The sequence below is a fragment of the Pagrus pagrus genome, assembly GCF_965226575.1.
Source record: "Pagrus pagrus genome assembly, chromosome: 2".
Taxonomy (NCBI): domain Eukaryota; kingdom Metazoa; phylum Chordata; class Actinopteri; order Spariformes; family Sparidae; genus Pagrus; species Pagrus pagrus.
This window is the reverse complement of record NC_140186.1, coordinates 23,757,972-23,777,453: the sequence shown is the minus strand read 5'-3', so window position 1 is coordinate 23,777,453 and position 19,482 is coordinate 23,757,972. Positions and strand designations below refer to the sequence as shown.

General features: G+C 41.2%; 1 protein-coding gene across 2 annotated transcripts; it reads right to left on the bottom strand.

Moving 5' to 3' along the window:
- Positions 1–1,074: 1,074 nt before the first annotated feature.
- Positions 1,075–18,154, bottom strand: LOC311264287 (adhesion G protein-coupled receptor E5-like). Of its 2 annotated transcripts, none has more exons than XM_084365031.1 (17): positions 17,844–18,154; positions 13,288–13,359; positions 12,835–12,984; positions 12,614–12,745; positions 11,440–11,577; positions 11,059–11,102; positions 9,267–9,377; positions 9,019–9,172; positions 8,791–8,913; positions 8,496–8,698; positions 8,164–8,331; positions 7,190–7,384; positions 5,958–6,175; positions 5,655–5,813; positions 4,288–4,456; positions 4,014–4,115; positions 1,075–3,202 (listed from the first exon to the last, which is right to left on the bottom strand). In XM_084365031.1, the coding sequence occupies exons 1-17, from the start codon at positions 17,872–17,874 to the stop codon at positions 3,161–3,163; spliced, it is 2,211 nt and encodes a 736-aa protein (XP_084221157.1). In that variant the 5' UTR covers positions 17,875–18,154; the 3' UTR covers positions 1,075–3,160. The 2 variants fall into 2 exon arrangements, with proteins under 2 accessions (XP_084221157.1, XP_084221158.1); XM_084365032.1 differs by having other exon boundaries at positions 8,791–8,910.
- Positions 18,155–19,482: the final 1,328 nt, after the last annotated feature.

Genomic DNA, 19,482 nt, shown 5'->3' with positions numbered 1-19,482 from the left:
CGGTTTAAGGTAAAAAAAAAAAAAAAACAGCAGAAAACATCCAAAGGACTGGGTTCATCTCTCAGCATATTTATAGTTCTGTAACCCCACAGAATGTGTATGTATATACAGCAGCACACATGTGAACACAAGCACTACAGCAGCTTACCTGTACGAGACCTCCCTGTAGTAAATACATTGCCTTCCCTCCTCTGTATAATACCCTGCTTTCAGCAGACGAGAGCTCCTTCTCAACATGTTTGGAAACTAGTAGAAAGCCACTACTTTATAACAACCGTCCTTTAATAAATGCACATCAAGCGTGCAGTCTGCAGCTCTGGAAGCTTAACATTGTTTCTGTGAAGAAAGTGACGAATGTCTGAGCTAAAAATGAAAATCCTTGTTGAATAGATACTTACTGGATACAAACTACTATCTGGAACTGGATGTCTTCCTTGCTCAGAGTTGATGTTGGTGTGCAGAGAATTAATCTGTTGTGACATCACGATTGTCATGAAACATCTATCTATGGAAGGTCTGGAACGATTGTACACTCGATTATACAAATTAGGTCTCAGTAACATTTCAAAATGGTTCCTTCTGCTTGAAATGGATGAATTTGTGATTTATTTACGCCAACACATTATAGATAAAGTTTTGATCAGTTGTATGATGATGCAGTATTATGCAGCAGGGTCTCACATCAGTGAAAGCTTGGAACCAACAGATGGTTGCCATGTTTCTTACAGGGGCACTCCAGCAATTTAAATAAATCCATAAATCTGGGGGGCTTTTCATTGCTATGGCAGCAAGGTCAAGTTCTTCGTCAACTGTCACTTCTTGATATATACGCTTGATGCAAGATTGAGTGGGTGAGTTTTTGCAACTACTTTAAGCAATTTCACAACCTAGTGGCAAGTCTTACGCTTTTATTCTGAAGGAAGACTCATTGTGACTTATCAGACACAACCAGCTCCATCCATCCATCCATCCATCATCCATCATCCATCCATCCATCCATCCATCCATCCATCATCCATCATCCATCCATCCATCCATCCATCCGACTGTTAGTAAACCACACACTTGTTTTTTTAGAAGTTGAAGCTTTAATAAAATTTGTGTTGCATATTCTTTAAAGAAAACAGTACCGAACAACGTACAACAAAACAAAGTAGAAAAATAAGTTCATATGCCTTCAAACTAGGACACCTATAATATATTCTAACAATACGATTCAATTACATTCACAAAATGCTGCGTAATGCACGTAGCTTTTTCACATAAAATACATTTCGCAATGCATGTATAAAAGGTAACAATGGTCACAGAAAGTGCAGTCCCACGTAAGAACCGAAGAACAGTTTAGGTGTGTTAAAACCAACACATACGTGGCCTTAAACAGGCAATTTAAATATAAACAAACAGCATAAGACAAAACCAATCCCATAAAATGATTGATTTGAAATCCAACAGGTCTCTTTCTTTTTAGCTTTGAAGTTCAATGTCTTTGACATGAACTGATCAATTTCTATAAAATAGACAATACAAAAATATATAAATGATAGCTTTATTACAACAAGTAAACTGTTCAGGTTTGTACGTGAGGCTGCTCATCAAGTCTTTTAGATTCTCCCATGCACTGTGTGAGTGAAGATGTGCTGGATTATCATTTTTACAAAGGAAAAAGTGCAATAAAATAAACAAACTCAGGTCTGTATAACTCCCATTAGACCGCATGAAAACAAGCTCTCATTTCAGGCTTGTGATGCCTTTCAGTCACTTACAACAAGTGGAGGCGAACAGCTATAATAAGAAAACATGATAACAAAATGGAATCTTATTCCATAAACACAGTTTGATTGCAGGAAGCTGCAGGCTTATCAGAAAGGGTGGGTCTGTTTCTGTGAATTGCTGGATTTGTTTTCTTGATTGATCATTTAATGAAAAAATATATAATACACCAGTGACAAAAGGCAAAGCTCAATGGCAAACCAAGATAAATTCTTTCAAAATAGCCACAAGTGATTAAAAACATCACTTATTTTGTTTAAAACCAAATAAGAACCGATGTCAAATCCTTGCAGTAGCCCACAGGGGATTCACAGGAATGTGAAGTGAACGTCAGAGGCACTTCATGGGCCATTTGTATCATCAGTCAGTTGACTGAGTCAGTCAGTTCTTTGCCATTACAACATGGGAACAAATTCTTTCTGCAAAGGTCCCATGAAGAAAAAACACACCCACCCTTATTTTTACATCAAACATTTATATAAAATACAGCGCAAACTGTTTGCTCGTGCTTTAAACATTAAGAGCATCACTCATATTTTCTTGCAGTCTACGCAATGTAGACTTTATAGTCTGCACTTGAAATAAATAATTTGTATCATTATCACTTTTATTCACTCTGAAGGGAATACAGCTTATTGTATGATTGTGATATGTTTTGGATGAACTGATAAGCTACTGAAATATCTTCACTTTCATTTCCTGAATGAGCACTTTTAGAAGTTGGCTACTTCTTGTCTGCTGCTAAACACAGTTAGAGAATCAGTTCACACAAAAATAAAAATTCAGTCATCATCAGTACAACTTGATCCACCACTAGAGCACCGTGGGACATTATTACAGAGGAAAATAAGCACATTTGTTGAGGAAAAATTGTAGACTTTCTGGCACATCTTGCAATTGATTGTCAGATGAGACCACATATCTGAGAATTTGTATTCATGGTTTTTGATTTGTAAAATATTTGGTTCCATTAACTTCATTTGGATGTGAAAGGCCTGAGATTTCACTTATTTCATGTCTGTTTAAGGCAGCAGCTCCAAAGTATTTACCATGTTACCCTTTACAGCCAAGTGGTACCTATCTGTAGCCGATGCTTCAGGTTGTAGATGTGCCTTGAGCAGTTCCCCCAAAGAATGATGTTTATTTCTGAGGTTCTTTTTGTTAAGATTTTTGATTTTGAGATTTACATAATTTTGTATATCAGAAACATAAGTGGGGAGGGGGTGTAATGGCCGAACAAACTAGAACCAGATTCAGTTGACTGCAAGCTGAGTAAATAATGACTGAATTTTTATTTGAAGCGATCCAAACCTTTAAAGTCAGAGCTAACTTAGCCCTGATGGGTGTGATAGTCTGTCTTTGGGGTAGAATAGAAAGAGAGAGCGCTTCATATCTGGGATTCTCCGGTGTGCTGTCCACTGCGTGAACCCTGAATGAACACAAACGGCACACGTTCAGAAACAATGTAAGACAACATATGTAATGTATCTGCAGAAGTGGAAGAGGCATGATTTTATTTCTGTAAAAGTAATCAATGTAAAAATACTCAATTACAGGTAAAATATATTATGTAAAAGTATGCATAATGCAAAATAAGTGTTTTAGTGCCATATTATTAAATATATCATATTACTGGAATAACATCATTGATGCATTAAGCACTTACAAATATTTCCCCTAAATTTTTTATAAAGTGGTCTGCATGTTTTCATAACCGCCATTCAATTATATCTCCATTACTTCTATTACCTTTCTATAAAGTAGTTTTCAATGTCAGTGGCAGGGTATGCATTATGCACTGGCCTAAAGTTGCCTAAGTAAATGTATGTTTATGTATATGTTGTTTATTTATGGCTTCACTATTACATGACATGAAAAATTACAAATGTACAGTAGTTATCGTCGGACAATAGGTCAAAATAAATGTCTGTGAGTTTGAGATATGCTTGGGCTGAAGAGGTTATTAACATGTAAAGAGTCTTCTCATGTTGTAGTTGGTCAAGGAGGAGCTACATTTAACTAATATAATGTTAGGTAGCTTAATCTTTAACAACGCATCATACTTTACAAGCTAATCGTTTGTTTTATATGTGTGTTTAACTGTAAATGTCGGATAAATGTGGTACAGTAGTTCTGAAATGTTGTGGTAGTATGATGAGGAAATACTCACTTAAGTACGCTGAAGCACAGTATGTGAGTGCATCTGTTTGTGACTTAGAGTGAGCTCACTTTATACTTACTTGTGACTGACTACTGGAGGGATTGGTACTGCTGAAGTCTGAGTATCTCTTCTTCTGTGGTGTGCAGATACATGAGAGGAAGTGGGCGTACTCCTCTCTCACCTGCAGAGGGCAGCAGAACATTAGAGGGGAAAAAAACATATTCCAATGCAGTCTGAGGTCTTTGTCTTTCACTTGTTGATTCATTTTTTATCATTATTTCTGTTTTGTTTGTGCCTCATTCACACACACACACACACACACACACACACACAAACAGCTCTATTGTGCCTACCTGTTTAGACAGTAAGCAGTGCATGATGAAGACCAGCGCTCCCTGCAGGCTGTTGAGGATAGTGAAGGTATACACCACCGCGATGGGGCCCTCTTCAAACATGAAGGCCCCAAACACCCACATCAAACCGAGTATGCACATCTGGGCGATAGCTGTCACTGTGAAAGCCCTGCAGAGGGAAATGGGGCGATGGGTGGTGGGGGATCAGAGAAAAGGGCAACAGATAGAGAATGAAGCAAAGATTAACATGAGAACAAACACGCAGATGACTCAGTTACCACTGCAGTATCTGGAAAACCCCAGAAGAGCGGAACGGAAGCGAGAAAAGGGGACAAGTCCTCAGCAAAGCAGCTACACAACAGAGACATTTTCTCAACTATTTATTTATCCACTTAGTCTATTAAAAGCTGGTGGCAGAAGAAAAGCCAAAGGCAACTGATAGATATAAAAGCAAAAGAATCCTTTCAGATTTTAACGACTGTTTCCAGCAATGTGCTCTGAATGGGCCCTTTGTTGCATTTGGTGATGCATCCCTCTTATTCCCATGAATAATTCACAATATAATTAACATTAAGATACAGTTGTGCCACAAAAGGGCCCTTTTGAATGTATCTGTGTTAGATAAACATTGATAAAGTGCCCTCTAGGGTGCCCTTTCAGTGCAAAAAAATTAATAAAATGCCTTCTAGGGTGCCCCTCCAGTTCGCTATAAATTTATCCCGATTTTCTCCACACTAGTTTCCCGTCTGCATTCAGCTGGAGCCCTTTTTTTCCCCTCGCCCCTGCCCCTCAAACATCCTGAGTCCACCACTGCTTCCAAGATCCCTCCTGAAATGTGGATGCGATATTGATCTCACCACCGACAGTTTAACTAAACTAAGTTTAGCTGAAAAACGGCTCCCTCCATTTCAGGACAGCAAGTTCACATTCCCAATTCACTGAACTACATTGAACTTCACTGATTGATGAAGCAGTCTATCCAAGGATGGATTCTTTTCTCTTATTTTTTTTATTAAAGCTTAGATGTGTTTTGCAGCTGCACATATTTATTCTCCAAATACACTGACTGAGTGGAGCAAAAAAAATGAGCATGCATAGATGGAGCTGGGGGGAGTCACCCCATTAGAGAGTAGAGTCGGTACTATGAAAACATTCTCTCCATTTTCCCCCAAAAAACTCTCACATTCTTTCCATCCACTTTTTCAGCTCCCAAAGCTGTCCCCATATGACCAACTCACTATTAACTCTGTGTTTGCACGTGCACTGCAAAAGGTTTGGGTCACATTACTTCAAAGTTTACAAGAGCAAGAGCAGAAATGCAAATGAGCCACAAGCAAACAAACAAACAAACAAACACGCAGACTGACTTGATTTTGTGTAGCCTGGAGAAGTCTGGGTTGAGGCTGGTGAACTTCTGGGCGAGCTTCCAGACGGTGACGATGAAGAAGAAGACGTTGACGATGATGATGAGGCACACGGGGCCGAAGAAACTCCAGATGAGGCCGTGGTCCAGGGACAGCCAGCAGCTGGATGAGGAAGAAAGAAAACACATGTGCATGACGGGATTTTCTTTACGTCACCGAGATAGATAACAGCCGCTCTGTGTAACCCGCTGACGTAACCGCTATCACACATCAAGAATGCAAACACACACATTCTGTAACACTTACTGCTCGTCTGTGCCGTATCCCTGCGGTCTAATGATGCCAGCTATAATGACGATAGCAAGCGGTGTCCCATAACCAGTGAGGAATAAGTAGAGGGGCCGGATGGTGGCATTGAACACCAGGACCACCATACGGTACAGCTGCACTCCCTCCAACAGCATCCAGGTAAACACTCCCAGGAAGAAGTAATGGAGCAACGCTGCAACAAACCTGCAGCCGCCCTGTGGTTTAATATGACAACATGAAGACAGAACAGATCAGAGAGGAAGGAGTGGACAAATGAAATGTCACTGCAATTACAGCAGTGATGTGATTAAGATACTAGTTTGAACGAGAAGCAATGTTTTTTTATTACTGTAATGAGATTATTGTATCACAGTCACATTAATTAGATTAAGGTGACTGGTGAAAGAAGTAGTACCATCAGTATCACAAGTCAAAGTCCTGCATTCAAACTATTAGTACAAAAAATAATTCACCCAATCATGAAAATAAAGTCGTTATCTATTCACAGTCAGATGAAGTTTTGTAGTCCGCAAAACATTCATGGAGTTTCACAGCAAAGCAGCGTTGCAGCATTCTCTTAAAGAACTTTTAAAACGTATAAAATCAATAGAAAAGAAACATAAAATGGCTCCAAAGAGCTGGCCCGCCGTAATCCAAGACTCTGGAAGCCTCAAATTGATTTGAAAAGACGTTCTTTTCACCCTTTTAAAGCCAAAATCATGACTTTAACTGCTAAGTGACAAGCTAAGCACACAATGTTTAGAGCTGGTGCACAGGGTTGAGTACACGTCAAGGGTGTAAATAACATATTTAAAACAATTTTGGATCCTGAGACTTGGATTACGACGGACTAGCAGTATGGAACCATTTTATGTTTGGGTTTTTTTTCTGTCCCCATCTACGTCAGTTGTTTAGGAGAGTGCTACATTTAAACGCTGTTTAGATGTGAAGCTCCAGAAATGTTGTGTGGACTATAAAACCTCTCCTGGCTTTCCATCAGCATCGGGGGGAGCAGATAATGACTGACCTTTCATTTTTAGTTGAATTATCTTTCAGGTCTATTAGGTATTATTAAGATTCCCTTCACTGTTTAACCACGCAGGATAAGCAGATGACTTCAAGCCATTGTAAACATCTTAGCCAAATACCTCTCTTAATAAAGGCAATGTCGGTAGTCAGACCATTGCACTCCATGTGACTGAAGTCACTTTTTTCTTGCACAAACGTACCTTGGGTGTTGTTTGTGAAATACCAGCCAGGAAGATGAGGTCCGCCATGAAGAGACAGATACAGAGGTGGAGGTGGATGGTGGTGCGGGTCCCTTGTATGGAGCGGCAGAACTTGAACGTCAGGATGCACAGGATGAGACACAGCAGGGAGATGATCAGCCCGATGGTGCTCACCAATTTGAGGCCAAAGGGGTGCTAGAAGAGGAGACAGCGTCAAAGTGAAGAGGCAGTGCTAACAGCAGCAGCTAACGTTAGCCGGTTAATTTGTAGTTTTCTCAGTAGCGTTTTTATTCTGTCTGTATACTGTGTTTATTTATACAGCAACATCTAGCAGGTTAACATACTAAACTAAGAATTTGCATATTTGTTGCCTCACGTAACAGAAACTATCTGGCTGAATTTGGTCGGAGCTGTTGTGCTGGCTAGGCCAGGCCTAGGAGTACGTGACTGGATGAAAAGGTGAGACTGTGGTAACAACAGCACTGTCATGAAAGGTGACATCATGGATTCAAATGTCCATTATGATAAAGTATATACAATAAAACTGAAACGTGAAAATCAATGATATAGTAGCAAATGAGGTGGTACCTTTTGATGGCCACCCCACTACTTTGAAAATCCACGGGGGTGCCCCTGTTTGCGGGATGCATGGCAGTGAGGTTATGGGTCTTTTCATGGCTAAGTTGGATTAACAACTGTAATATGATGACAGTATAAGAAGTAAGGTAAACTAAGTTTTAGTGCCCTACCTCCAGACTACAGAGCAGCTTCTTCCCTCAGGCTGTGTGACCCCTCAGCTCATCCTCAGCACTCCGCCATAAAAAATAGTTTTAATTTTATAACGTATCCAAAAAGCTTTACTCTTAGCGGGGTTTTACACTCACTTTAAAGGAGAACTAGCAACATGCCAACACTAAATGCCTTTGTAAGATCAACATACTTTGGTTTTTATGGTGTGTGAGTCTGCGTCTTACCTTCATGGGGTAGAGTGCCATGAGCACAGCGAAGCTGCTCAGATGTTCACTGGTACACACAGTGTGTGTGGCGTTGGAGAGCTGATGATAGCAACCATCTGTGGACCAGGTCCCTCTGTCACTCCAGTACGCACAGATATATTTCACCTCACGAGACTCCTTTATGTCCTATGATCAAAACAAAATCCTTATGTCAAAATCAGGCTGTAGGTTTCATATATTCATATTCCAGTACTCCTCTTTCTTTTATTTATCTATAAGGACATGTCAAAAGAGGTACCAAAGTGGTAGAAGTGAGACCACAATGAAAACACCAGGAGAAGTTGGACTACCTGAAGATGTCTGAGGGTAATTTTGACAGGGCGGTCCAGGTTCTGAGTGGACGGGTTAGAGACCACAACAGACACGACTTTAGAGGAGACATTTAAGGAGAAGGGAACCACGGTGTCGTTTTCAACTCCTGTGAGATCCTCAAAGGACTGGTTAACAGGAATCTCAAGGTTCTTGTAGCTCAACAATGCAGCCATAGCAAAACCTGTAAAGGACAATAATAAGAGACATGAAAAGTATTTGATATACAAGAATATTGTGACTTATTTGTCAGAAGAGAAGAGAAGAGAAGTTTACCAGGGTATGATCCCGTCCCAGCTGCTGTTGTCCAGTCAGTCTCGAGTGCAGCGTTCTCATTGGTCAGATGTACCGGTCCAGTGGGTCGAGTCTTTCCTCTCTGCACTGCAATCTCTATGTCTACTTGAACAGATAACTCATTTGAAATGACACAGTTCAGCTCAAAATTTGTATTGCTTCTGGGTTTTTTTTCACCGTATTCGAATCACAGCTTATGGACGCTGTTACCTGTCTCTGTGGTCTCTATCTTGGTGCTGTTGTGTTTGAGCTGTGGACCAATGAGCATGATAGCTTTCTCCACTGTGCCGAGCAGTTCGCTCACATCTTCACTGCTGCCCAGGTGACCAGGGGTCAGGATGTCCTCAGTCGCTGTGAAAAGTTTCTGTTGCAGGAAACAAGAGGGGGAAATGAGAGTACTGTATGTGTTCACGAGTGTTGTAATGGGTGTGCTTGTGTTTTGTATCTGCTGCTCTGACCTCCAGTAGCGCTTCACCATCAGCTTTCACTTCACCACTGAGGCTGGAGTTAGACAGAGCCAAACAGCTGTTTCTCATCATGAACAAAATGTCTGCCAGGCCTCCAAGTGACTAAGATACAGAGAATAATGAGACTATTTAGTTTGCTTTATAATGAAGTTCACATATACTAAACCCTACAGGGCAATAAATAAAGGAAATGAGCTAAAAATCTTCTTTAACAAGACACTTGCCCCTGCACCCCTAGCACGGACAAGTGCAAAATAAATCCTCTATAGAGAGGCAAAGTCCCTCCCCTCCTATACACTCCCCTGTATGGTGGTTAATGTAGAGAGATAAATATTTATTTAACCTGTTTGAATGGTGCCATGAATTACATATGATGTTTGTCAATTAAAAATATAATTTTGGAAAGTTGCAGTTTGAAGTAAACAAACCAGAGAGACAAAATGGAGAGAGGTCTTCAGGAATTACTTTCGATAGGGCAAGTTGTAGTTGTTCTTGCACGTCAGCTAACACCGGCCATGTTGCATGCTGTCCGGAGACGATGAAGAAATGCAGTGATTATAATGCACGCAGCAAGAGGATAAGACGATGACATATACATGGGAGAGAACATGCACGCAACAATTTTGGGAGGTCAACATGGAGATGCATTTCACAGCCAGCGTTTGGTGTTCACTACATCAGAGTTCATTCAGCCAATCTGCTTCCATCAAACATTTTGCGCATTAACTCTTTTAACAGACCCCGGGCAGTGAGGAATAGGGTAATATTTCACATATAGCGGCCTTATTATGGATCCCACTGTTTTTTTTTAAAAGACCTGCCCTACTCTGCCTCTGATTGGTCCACAGATCATTAAACGCAGCCTCTGACTGGTCATTGGGATTGCCATGGATGGTCAACAATCATGCAAGCAGCAACAATAACTGTTGTTAACACGGAAACTGGAGACTGGAAACTGGAAACTGGATAAATAAAAACAGAAGAGATTCCATGTTGAGAGTCAAGTTATTTTACTTTTGCTACTGCTACAAGTAATATAGAGTTACATAGAATAAATGAACAGGACCTAATTAATCTTGTGGGACAGAACTTTTTTTGTCCGTGTGAACTGAAAGATGCAACATAAAGATTTGGCCACCTGTTGAATTCACACTTAAACAAATAGGGGGCAGCATATTACCAGAGTAACCGCTAACTGCTGCTAACTGTAGCGTTTGTTAGCTCAGTTAGCTGTGCAACTAGCTCGTACTGAGTTCTTGCAGCATTGGGGGAGTTTTTGTATTTACGCTGCTAACACAGGAGCTTTGGACAGGGATGTGACAGGGTTAGCTGGTTAGCGTGCTAACTTCAGTAGATATCCCTGCAACAATATATAAACAACATAATGTCACAATTGTTATTTCTTCACATACTGTTGTTATTTTTTGAATGTTTACAACCAAAATTGTCAGATGCACCGTGAATGTTGGACTAGCTCTTGAAGTGTTCGGAGTGTAGGATTTCATATGACGTATTCTCAGATTTTTGTACTTCCACAGTGTTATGACTAATGGTGACTCTTGAGTTGCAAAACCATCTTTTTTAAGTGACAAACATTCAATGTGTAATTCATCGCAAACAGGATCAAAAAATAATTTGTCTTTCGCCACCTGAAATAAGGTCCATGGTAGTCCACCAAAAGGGGAGGGACTGTGCCTCTCCAATAATTTCCCTTCAATTTTATTCTAATTGTTGCAGTATGCAGAATTGTGATAATAATATAGTATTTAAACATGCAGCTTACCGGCGCAGAGCCGCTGTCGGCATTGAAGCTGTCACAGGCAAGCTCTAGATGGAACGGAACAAAACATCTCTCTTATCGCACAAGTTTGGTTTGACACTATTCATTGCGAGCAAAGGAGTGAGAAATCTGTCTTGCAGCACTAAACAGAAACTCATCTCCATTATCTTGTGAGACCTACACTACAGATTATCTGGAATCAGATGAGTCAACACAGACAGTAAAGTGAGAAGGAAGAGGAGAAAAAGAAAACTGGGGCCCAGAAGATACAGAAAACTACAGTACAGCACACAGCAGAAGGTTCAGTGGACAAAGTAGTGTTGTATTTTAAAAAGGCAATAGCAGCTACTATGAGGACATCTGCATGTGCATGTGTACACTCACTTGAGCATGGGGTCCTGTCGTTGCCATAATTAGTGTATCCTTTTTTACACCTGCATCGGTAACTCCCATCAGTGTTTTTACAAGTCCCTTCTCCACAGAGGTCTTCTTTCCCTTCAGCTTGACTGCATTCATTTATGTCTGTGTACGGAGAGAAAGCAGAGACACAAGGGCAATGATGTCAGAGTCTGAAACAAATCTGAATGAAGCACGCATTGCAAACGGAACAAACATGCAGTGTAACCAGGGGCACGGCCATGTGAGCCTCACTTTGTTGCTAAAACAATCTCAGAGACAGCTCTCTTTCCCGGAAACCAGTGTCGTGAGCTGCCGTCTTGCCAAGGTTAGTTAAAAGCTGCAATTTGTAATAGTGGGAGGCAGGAGACGGCTTTGTTGTTAAGGTCAGAGTAAAGGGAGTTATGGTAGTAGAATCATGATGAAACGAAAGCATGTGTGACCTTTTTGAGATCAGCTCACGACAGGCAGTTTTCATTTTGGAAATGTTCCTTGTGTTAAACTGTGAGCTCCCTGATTCTTTTGATAATTATACAGAGCTTAATTTGAACATGAGAAATATGCCCATATCCCTGTAAACAACTAGGGTTGTTGTTTCTGTTCCTCACTGAGCAGCTCAAGGAAATGATGACAATACCACTACAATCTCTTGGCTGTTAAGCTCATGGCAACTTTTGAACTTGGTGTTGTTGCCTTTTAATTCAGATATCAGACACTTAATTAGACTAAAAGACCACAGTTGAGGGACACAGGCTGGTGTTTTGGATTAATGAGCGACTTCGTTAGTGTTCATAGGCAGAGCTTCTGTAGGAAAACACAGAGAGCCGAGACTTTGGCTGCATCCTGCATCCTGCTGCGATCTCTCTCCATGAATTTAGTCTATCGTGTGTTTCTGTTGTCGGTGATAACAGCGCACACTTTCAAACTATTGAATGGAGTTTCTTATTCATGGTTATACACATATGACGTGATGAAAGCAGCTGTGTGAAAATGTGTTAAACAAGGGCTTAAAAGGGAAGTTCAAGCCCTGCTGACTTTCACACCTCCTCCATCTGGCCTTGAGGAGTCTGCTGAACATATTGTTTCTCATCTAACTCCCTGCACAGCACCAATCAACTTCAGCATGATAAGTGTGCACACAAAAAAAGTAGATACTACTCACCGATGCAGGGGTCAGTGATATTGCCGTCGTTGGTGTACCCAAATTGGCAGATGCACTTATAGCTCCCGATCTGGTTAGAGCAATTACCACCAGAACCACAGATGTTGACAGGATCGAGGCACTCATTTTCATCTGACAGAAGAACAAATGGAGACGAGTCAGACCAGTTGATCTAGACACTGGTCACACACAAACACACTCACACACACACTCACACTCACCTAGGCATTGTCCAGTAGCCGCTGTGAAGTTAACCGTGCCTTGGCGGCTTGTGAACCCAGGCTTGCACTGACAATAATGGCTGCCATTCGTATTGAAGCACAGCGTGTCATTCCCGCAATTCTCTAAGATGTCTTTGCACTCGTCTATATCTGAAGAGGTAAAAAGGAAAGACAATACAATTATAGTGATACACCTCATAATATACATGTTTGTTTTCATTGAAATGCAGTCTGGACATGAACAGTGCTCAAATGCCTGAAATTAAAAAAACGAAGAGGAGTGTCATCAAAACGGGTAGTTTTTGGCGATCAACTCCAGTAAGAGGTACAGCGTTGTATGATGGGAACAGCACAGATTTCTAAGAGTTCTTGTTTAAGTTGAAGCCAGAATAAGGTATCGGTGGACAGAAGCAAGAGGATTGGTTGAAATTCAAGGCGATGGCAGATTATTACCAGAACATTTGGGGCTTCTTCCGGAGAAGCCCTGGTCACATGAGAAACAAATCCCCACCATATACAGCAAGCCTGTGGGAGAAGAGAGAGAGGCCACTTAGTTTCAATTCACAGTTCAAATCTTACAATAACAAGGAAGACACAATAATGCAATAAGCTTTATTCAGCCAGTCAGGCGCATACAGGAAATTTCATAATTTCGCCCAGAACAGGCTTTTGAACTGCCAAGTCACCCTTGGCTCAAAGAGCCACTCCTCTAGTGACCATTTAAGAAAAAATTAAATCTTAAATGTAACCTTCCCCCCACAGAAGTACCTGTAAACAGAGGACAAGGTACTGCCAGCTGACCAGTGCTCACTTTTTGAGTACTGCACCCATCACCAAACCTGATGTGTAAAGTAGTATTTCACAAAGTACAATTGGCGCACCACTGCATGTGACAGCAATTATTGCCTCCTCAATACTCCTCTGGAAGTACGATATATGTTTTGATATGGCAAGAAGTAATTGGAGCATAATTAACATTTGGATCAACAGCAGGGATATGGATTATGCTGTAGTGGTTTGACTGTGACCATACCAGCAGCATGGCTCTGAGGAAGTCAGTCTGTGGGTAGGTCAGCTGGTCCAACACTTCGGTCCACGCTGACTTAATTCTGCAGCTAACAGATATTCATGGTCCCCAGAGGATGATAGACTTTGATGATCCTATTTTTTTTATCTAGCACCACCGGCAGGTCAAAGTTATCACTTATCCTGTGATTATTCACACAGTGGCCATTATCCTCTGACATCACACTCAGGTGGGAAGCTCGAATGGTGTTAATAATAATGTTATGCTGCTGTGTTCCAGGGTTCACGTCGTATAAAGGAAGGGAATCTCACAATTTTTTTTGATCAGCTTAACACTCGTCAATAGATTGGCAACTGAAAAGATGATGGATAGTGACAATCTGGAGAGACATGGGGCCATATTACAAGATAAACCTTCACACTCGACAACCTATTAGCTAACATTAGCATTCAAACACAAAGTGATGAAATGATAACTATTTGTCTGATTTTTATATTTATACAACTTGAAACCTGGTACACAGCAGTACGACATCCGTCCCACCCTGAGCCTGATGTTGGAGGAAAATGGCCGCCACGTGAACATTGACATATATTCTCGTTAGCTTCAGCTGTGCCCAGTTCGTACCAGTGCCACTAGCATGACAGTAACTGCTGTGACTTCAAGCTGACAACATCTGCCATTCTTCAGTGGAGTAACTAGACGGTGTTCATATGAGCACTTATGTGTGTGTCTTTGTGGTGTGACCATGTGGGTAACATGCGTACATGACTCACAGTGTCTTTCCCCTCTCTCACTTGTGAAACCACTTGCAACTGCCTTCCCCTTTTCTCTGCGAGGACTAGTGCAACTTTTTGTCTACAGCACCTACCAGCACAACAGACACGTGGTGGTCTCAGTTTTTGACTCACGTGTCGCTGGTAAGGCAGATAACAGCGCCCCCCTTCACATGGCACAAGTAAAAGATATCCCACTTCTCCCTGTGTGTTTCCCTCCCTGGCTCACAATGAGTCCTCTGTTGATCTGCGATGAAGCTGGAGCTCCCATAGTAACACCACTTTAGGAAAGCCAGGCAGAGTTTGTCAGTGAGACAGTGTGACTGAGTCTAGCTTTATGACTTAGTCACTGCGGACGGAAACAAAGCTTGCAAATATACAAAGGGGGACTTTGTGCTCAGCTCGCAGCTGACTTTCATTCACCAGTATGCACGGTGGTGAATGAGAATAGTTGTCTGTCACATAAACTATCCTCTCTGTATGTCTTATCTGTTACTGTAAGTTGCATATTTTGTGCGTCTGTTTCTCATCCTGTTTCATTAAATTTGGGCCCAACAGAAAGTGGAAGTTGTATATATATATTTATATATAATTTGCATACAGGTTTGTCTATATTTCTGTGCCTCGCAGACAAATATGTGCAAATGCACATGCATATGAAAGCAACTGCAATATCTTATAAAGCAAAGGCCTTACTTTACTCTTATCAAACATCAAACTGACTAATAAATGCTGCTTAATTACATGTGAACAGTTCAACAAAATGAAGGGAAAGTTTGCTTCTGACCTTTCAAAAAACAGTAGTGAAAGGCGGATGCGCTCAAAGGCGCCAGAGTTTGTGTTTGACATCCTAATAGCTTATTATCAAAGGACATAAATCAATCTAATGGCTCCTCTCAAGAAATCAATAGTGTCTGTTAATGTGTTATGTCCAAAACAGTCAAACTTTTCAGTAAGTGTTGAACTGAATTCACTAAACTTAGGCGATCGAAGGAAACATTAGTAAAAAATATAGACTAAAATATTCTTCAACCACTTTGATGCAACAGTGGAGATGACAGGAGACTGGTGAGAGATGCCTCCTCCTCTACAACACTCTGTACCGGCCTTTGCTCGTCGGCTGGTAGGAATTTTGTAATCTGATGAGCTCTTCTTTGATCTCTTTCTCTTTCTCTGTTTTGGCTTTCTGTACAGCCAGTTCATTTGCACTTTCAATAGCCAGGTAGATCGTGCATTCTTCTCTTATCACTTTCATAAAGTCGAGTATTCGCAGGGTTAGGGTTAGGTTTTTGGTCTCCGCAAATTGACACTTTCGCTGCTAAATGTTCCACTAAATTGACAAGCTCGTCACTAGCTTTGTCTCTGTGCCATTTATTAAGCAAACAGTCAGTGGGTATGAGAGTGTAGTGGCTGAAAACAGCTTCCTGCTTCTGCTGGAAACAAGGTTAGTGCAAGTGAGGAAACCAAAACCATAACACTGTGGGCCAGAAAATAAAAAAAAATGGGCTGAAAAAAACCCAAAATGCTCTGTGAATCTGAGGGAAACCACAGTGTCTGGTCATAAATCTTGGGTTTGTCACTATGAGTGAAAGACTAACGAGAGGAGTTCTTTCATGTTGGTGTGTGATTTGATCATAGCAGATTTCAGGTAACATTATACTTACACAGTTTATACAGGTTGCATATAATATTACCTGTAGTGTAATATTTGTCTTAAACTGGCTTTTCTACTTTGGTCCAGCTCAAAACAAAGCAGAGGTAGAGGCTTGACACTGAGCATGATCTGAGAGCAGCTCTTTCTACCGTCACCATGTCAAGAGTAAATCTCTTTAGCTTCCACAGATGCCTGTTAAGTGGAAACAGCGCATTTTGTGGGCCTTACTTATTTTGTGTGTACACACAGTTAAGACATTATTATAACATTAATTGTATCAGATTCAGCTGGCAGTTGTGAGGGTAATACTCAGTTCATACGTTGTATATGAGGTCAAAATAAATAATAAAAATATATTAAAATAGGTGGGATTTAATGGCCATCAGACAATGTGGGTCCTGAGGTGAGCCCTGTTGAGATCCACATATCATGTTTCAGCTTACAGCCTATTAAATGTATAGTATGTAAGAAATGAGTTGTAGTCAAAACAAACACTGGGCAGAACACCACCAGCGTACGGCTGCTAACTAGACCTGCTGTTAGCTTATTAGCTAGGTTAGCAGTGCAACTAGTGGTCCGGACTGGGAGCTTGAAGCACCATGGGAGTGAGGTTTGGACGGGGATCGCTGGTTCGCATGCTAAATTCAGTAGATATAAAACTGTTATTTCTTCACATTCTATAGATCACTTTAGTACATTTTTTGAATGTTTCAACATTTTTTTTTACATATTAGACTCCATTTCTAAACTAACATTAGCTATTGCTGTTCTCTGTTGGTCTCATTTTTCACTTCCCCTTTTAGTTTAAGACATGACATGTATGTCCTACATAGTAACATCATGGTTAACATAAAGAATAATGATGACATGACATCTGTACAAAGATGGAATAAAGAACACTACGGATACAAGATTATACACTGCAGCCCATGTTATTAATATCTATATATGGTGGCGGTTTCTGAACTCTGCCTGACATAGTGGGATAACCACAAATTTTGTAATACACAAGGTTTGTGGCTTAAAGGCTTAGATGATTCTTCCTGTGCTGAGTCACTGGTTGGGTCTGGCTCAGGTTTATTTTACTCTGACAGCCTGAGGAGCAGCTCAGTCTGACCGGGTCAGTCCTGCAGCGTCAGTCCAGTGACAGAGGTTCTTACTACACAGCAGTCACTCCGACCTGTCCATACGTCAGCTCAGTCAAACACAGCTGGAGGGCAGCACAGGGTTAACGTTACTGATGTGGCCCGTTTAAGCTAGAATTAAGAGTCTAAAAATTTCGCCTGCCACTATCAAATGTAGAAGTTGTGACCATGGTAACATCTGCCATATAAGAGGTTATATCGTATTTTTTCTACACCCGCCGCACATGATTTAAAAGTTATGTGTCCGACTGAAACAGAATGTAGAAGTTCATCATCTGAGGTGTTATCAAATGTCTGAACTTCCCTGTACCTTTGGTTTCTTCTTGAGTTTCTGTAACCTTTACACACAAACCCAGTCACACACACACACACACACACACACATTGTGCTCTCATTGATAGACTTACCAAGAGAAAGTAGCTCCTTCCCAGGCCCCATGTCAAAGGCAAACCAAATATTCTCACACAGCTGATGACTTAATCAGATCTTAATGTAAATCTGGTTGGTGTCCTGTAAGGGAAGGTTTAGATCCCGCCACAAAGTTCAAAGAAGGGTTTTGGTATTTTTCAGTCTTCAGTCAAGTCCAAGGTCCAGAAAATCCACAAAGTATGAAAAGAAAGAACAAAAAGTGAACAGTGAGGAAAGATAAATCCTTTCTGTAGACGGTAATTCTGTGTGGCAGGAAAAATAACAGTGAACCTTCACTAGCTTTCTTCCTCTCTCAGACTTTCAGTCTGAGCAGCCTGGCTCTCCTCGATTCCCCACCCCTCTCTCTCTCTCTCCACCCGTCTCTCTCTCCACCTCTCTCTCTCCACCTCTCTCTCTCTCTCCCTCTCTTTCTTTTCTCCCTCTTGTCTCTCTGTGTTTCGTGGTCTTTTCTTTCACTGTACAGTATCTTTGCATGTGAACACATTTCTCACAGGCACCGTATCACATTGCTTGCACAAACCCCCCTCTGTCTTTCACATTTCCCTTTACGCTCCAGTGGGCTCTATTTCAGGAGCTATTCACAACACTCATGAGAGACAGAAAAAGAGGGGGGGGAGAACGACGAGAGGGCAATGACTAACACTCAGTCTAAACAGCTGCTGCCGTACTTGAGATTTGCCAGTAAGTAATCTTATATCCGTTCCAATTCCTCCTGCCTCCTACTCTCCATCTCCTCCTACTTTTCCTCCGTTCCCCCCAAATGTTCAGCCCTTCACCCAGTTCCAGTGAAAGATCTTCTGCGTTTTCTCAACCCCCCGGACAGCAAGCAAACAGACTGCAGACGGACACAGGGTCACTGCTATTAAAGTGAAATTCTCTTCAAGAGCACAATGATGTGGTTCAGAGGAAACGGGGTAGTAACACAACACCATGAAAAGGAGCTCTATCATCTAAAGACACAAAGCTCTCAGCTCAAACAATCCACACACATGGAAATATATTTTATCTCAACGGATAAGATCTACGGTTTCATGGTGACTCAACGAGTAGACCAACAAACCATTCAAGGAAGCTTAATAGTAGTACTATAAAAAAAATATGTGAGGTAGCTTTGGTTAGCGTTTGGTTTCCTATGGTTTGGTGAGTGCGACAAAAACAAAACTCAACCACAGCAGCTTCAGCTTCGAGCATTACACCCCATCCCCCTCAGTCACTGGTGCTACATCGCTCCAGCACCAGTTTACACTGATAACACTGGCAGGTTTACCACATGAATTATTTAGTAACTTTTTCAACAAACACCTGCACAAAAACAGGCCTCTCGTTCTTCAACTGTCCATTTTGTCGGCTGAAATGACTTCATCAGCTGTGGCTGGCAGGCTGATTAAGCAAACGTTAGCTCCATGAGTGGGTTGAGTATACTGCTTCCTTTTTAATGTTATGACCTTTTTTAAATCACTAATCTTGTAGAGGAAAGGTACATATCCTGACCACAGATTTTACAATAATAGAACCTAGATAGGTTGGTGCCGCTCAGCTTTGCTTCCAAGGTACAAGGTAATTTATTCGTCATAATACAACACAGGCTTGTATATCAAAATGAAAGTTTGTCAACAC

Bases quoted from the DNA above. Each gene is read 5' to 3' on its own strand.
- LOC311264287 (XM_084365031.1), bottom strand. From the start codon at position 17,874: ATGGGGCCTGGGAAGGAGCTACTTTCTCTTG. The intron at 9,378-11,058 runs GTAAGCTGCATG...TCTGTATCTTAG, and splicing joins CCGACAGCGGCTCTGCGCCG to TCACTTGGAGGCCTGGCAGA. The intron at 3,203-4,013 runs GTAAGTATAAAG...GTGTTCATTCAG, and splicing joins CCTCCAGTAGTCAGTCACAA to GGTTCACGCAGTGGACAGCA.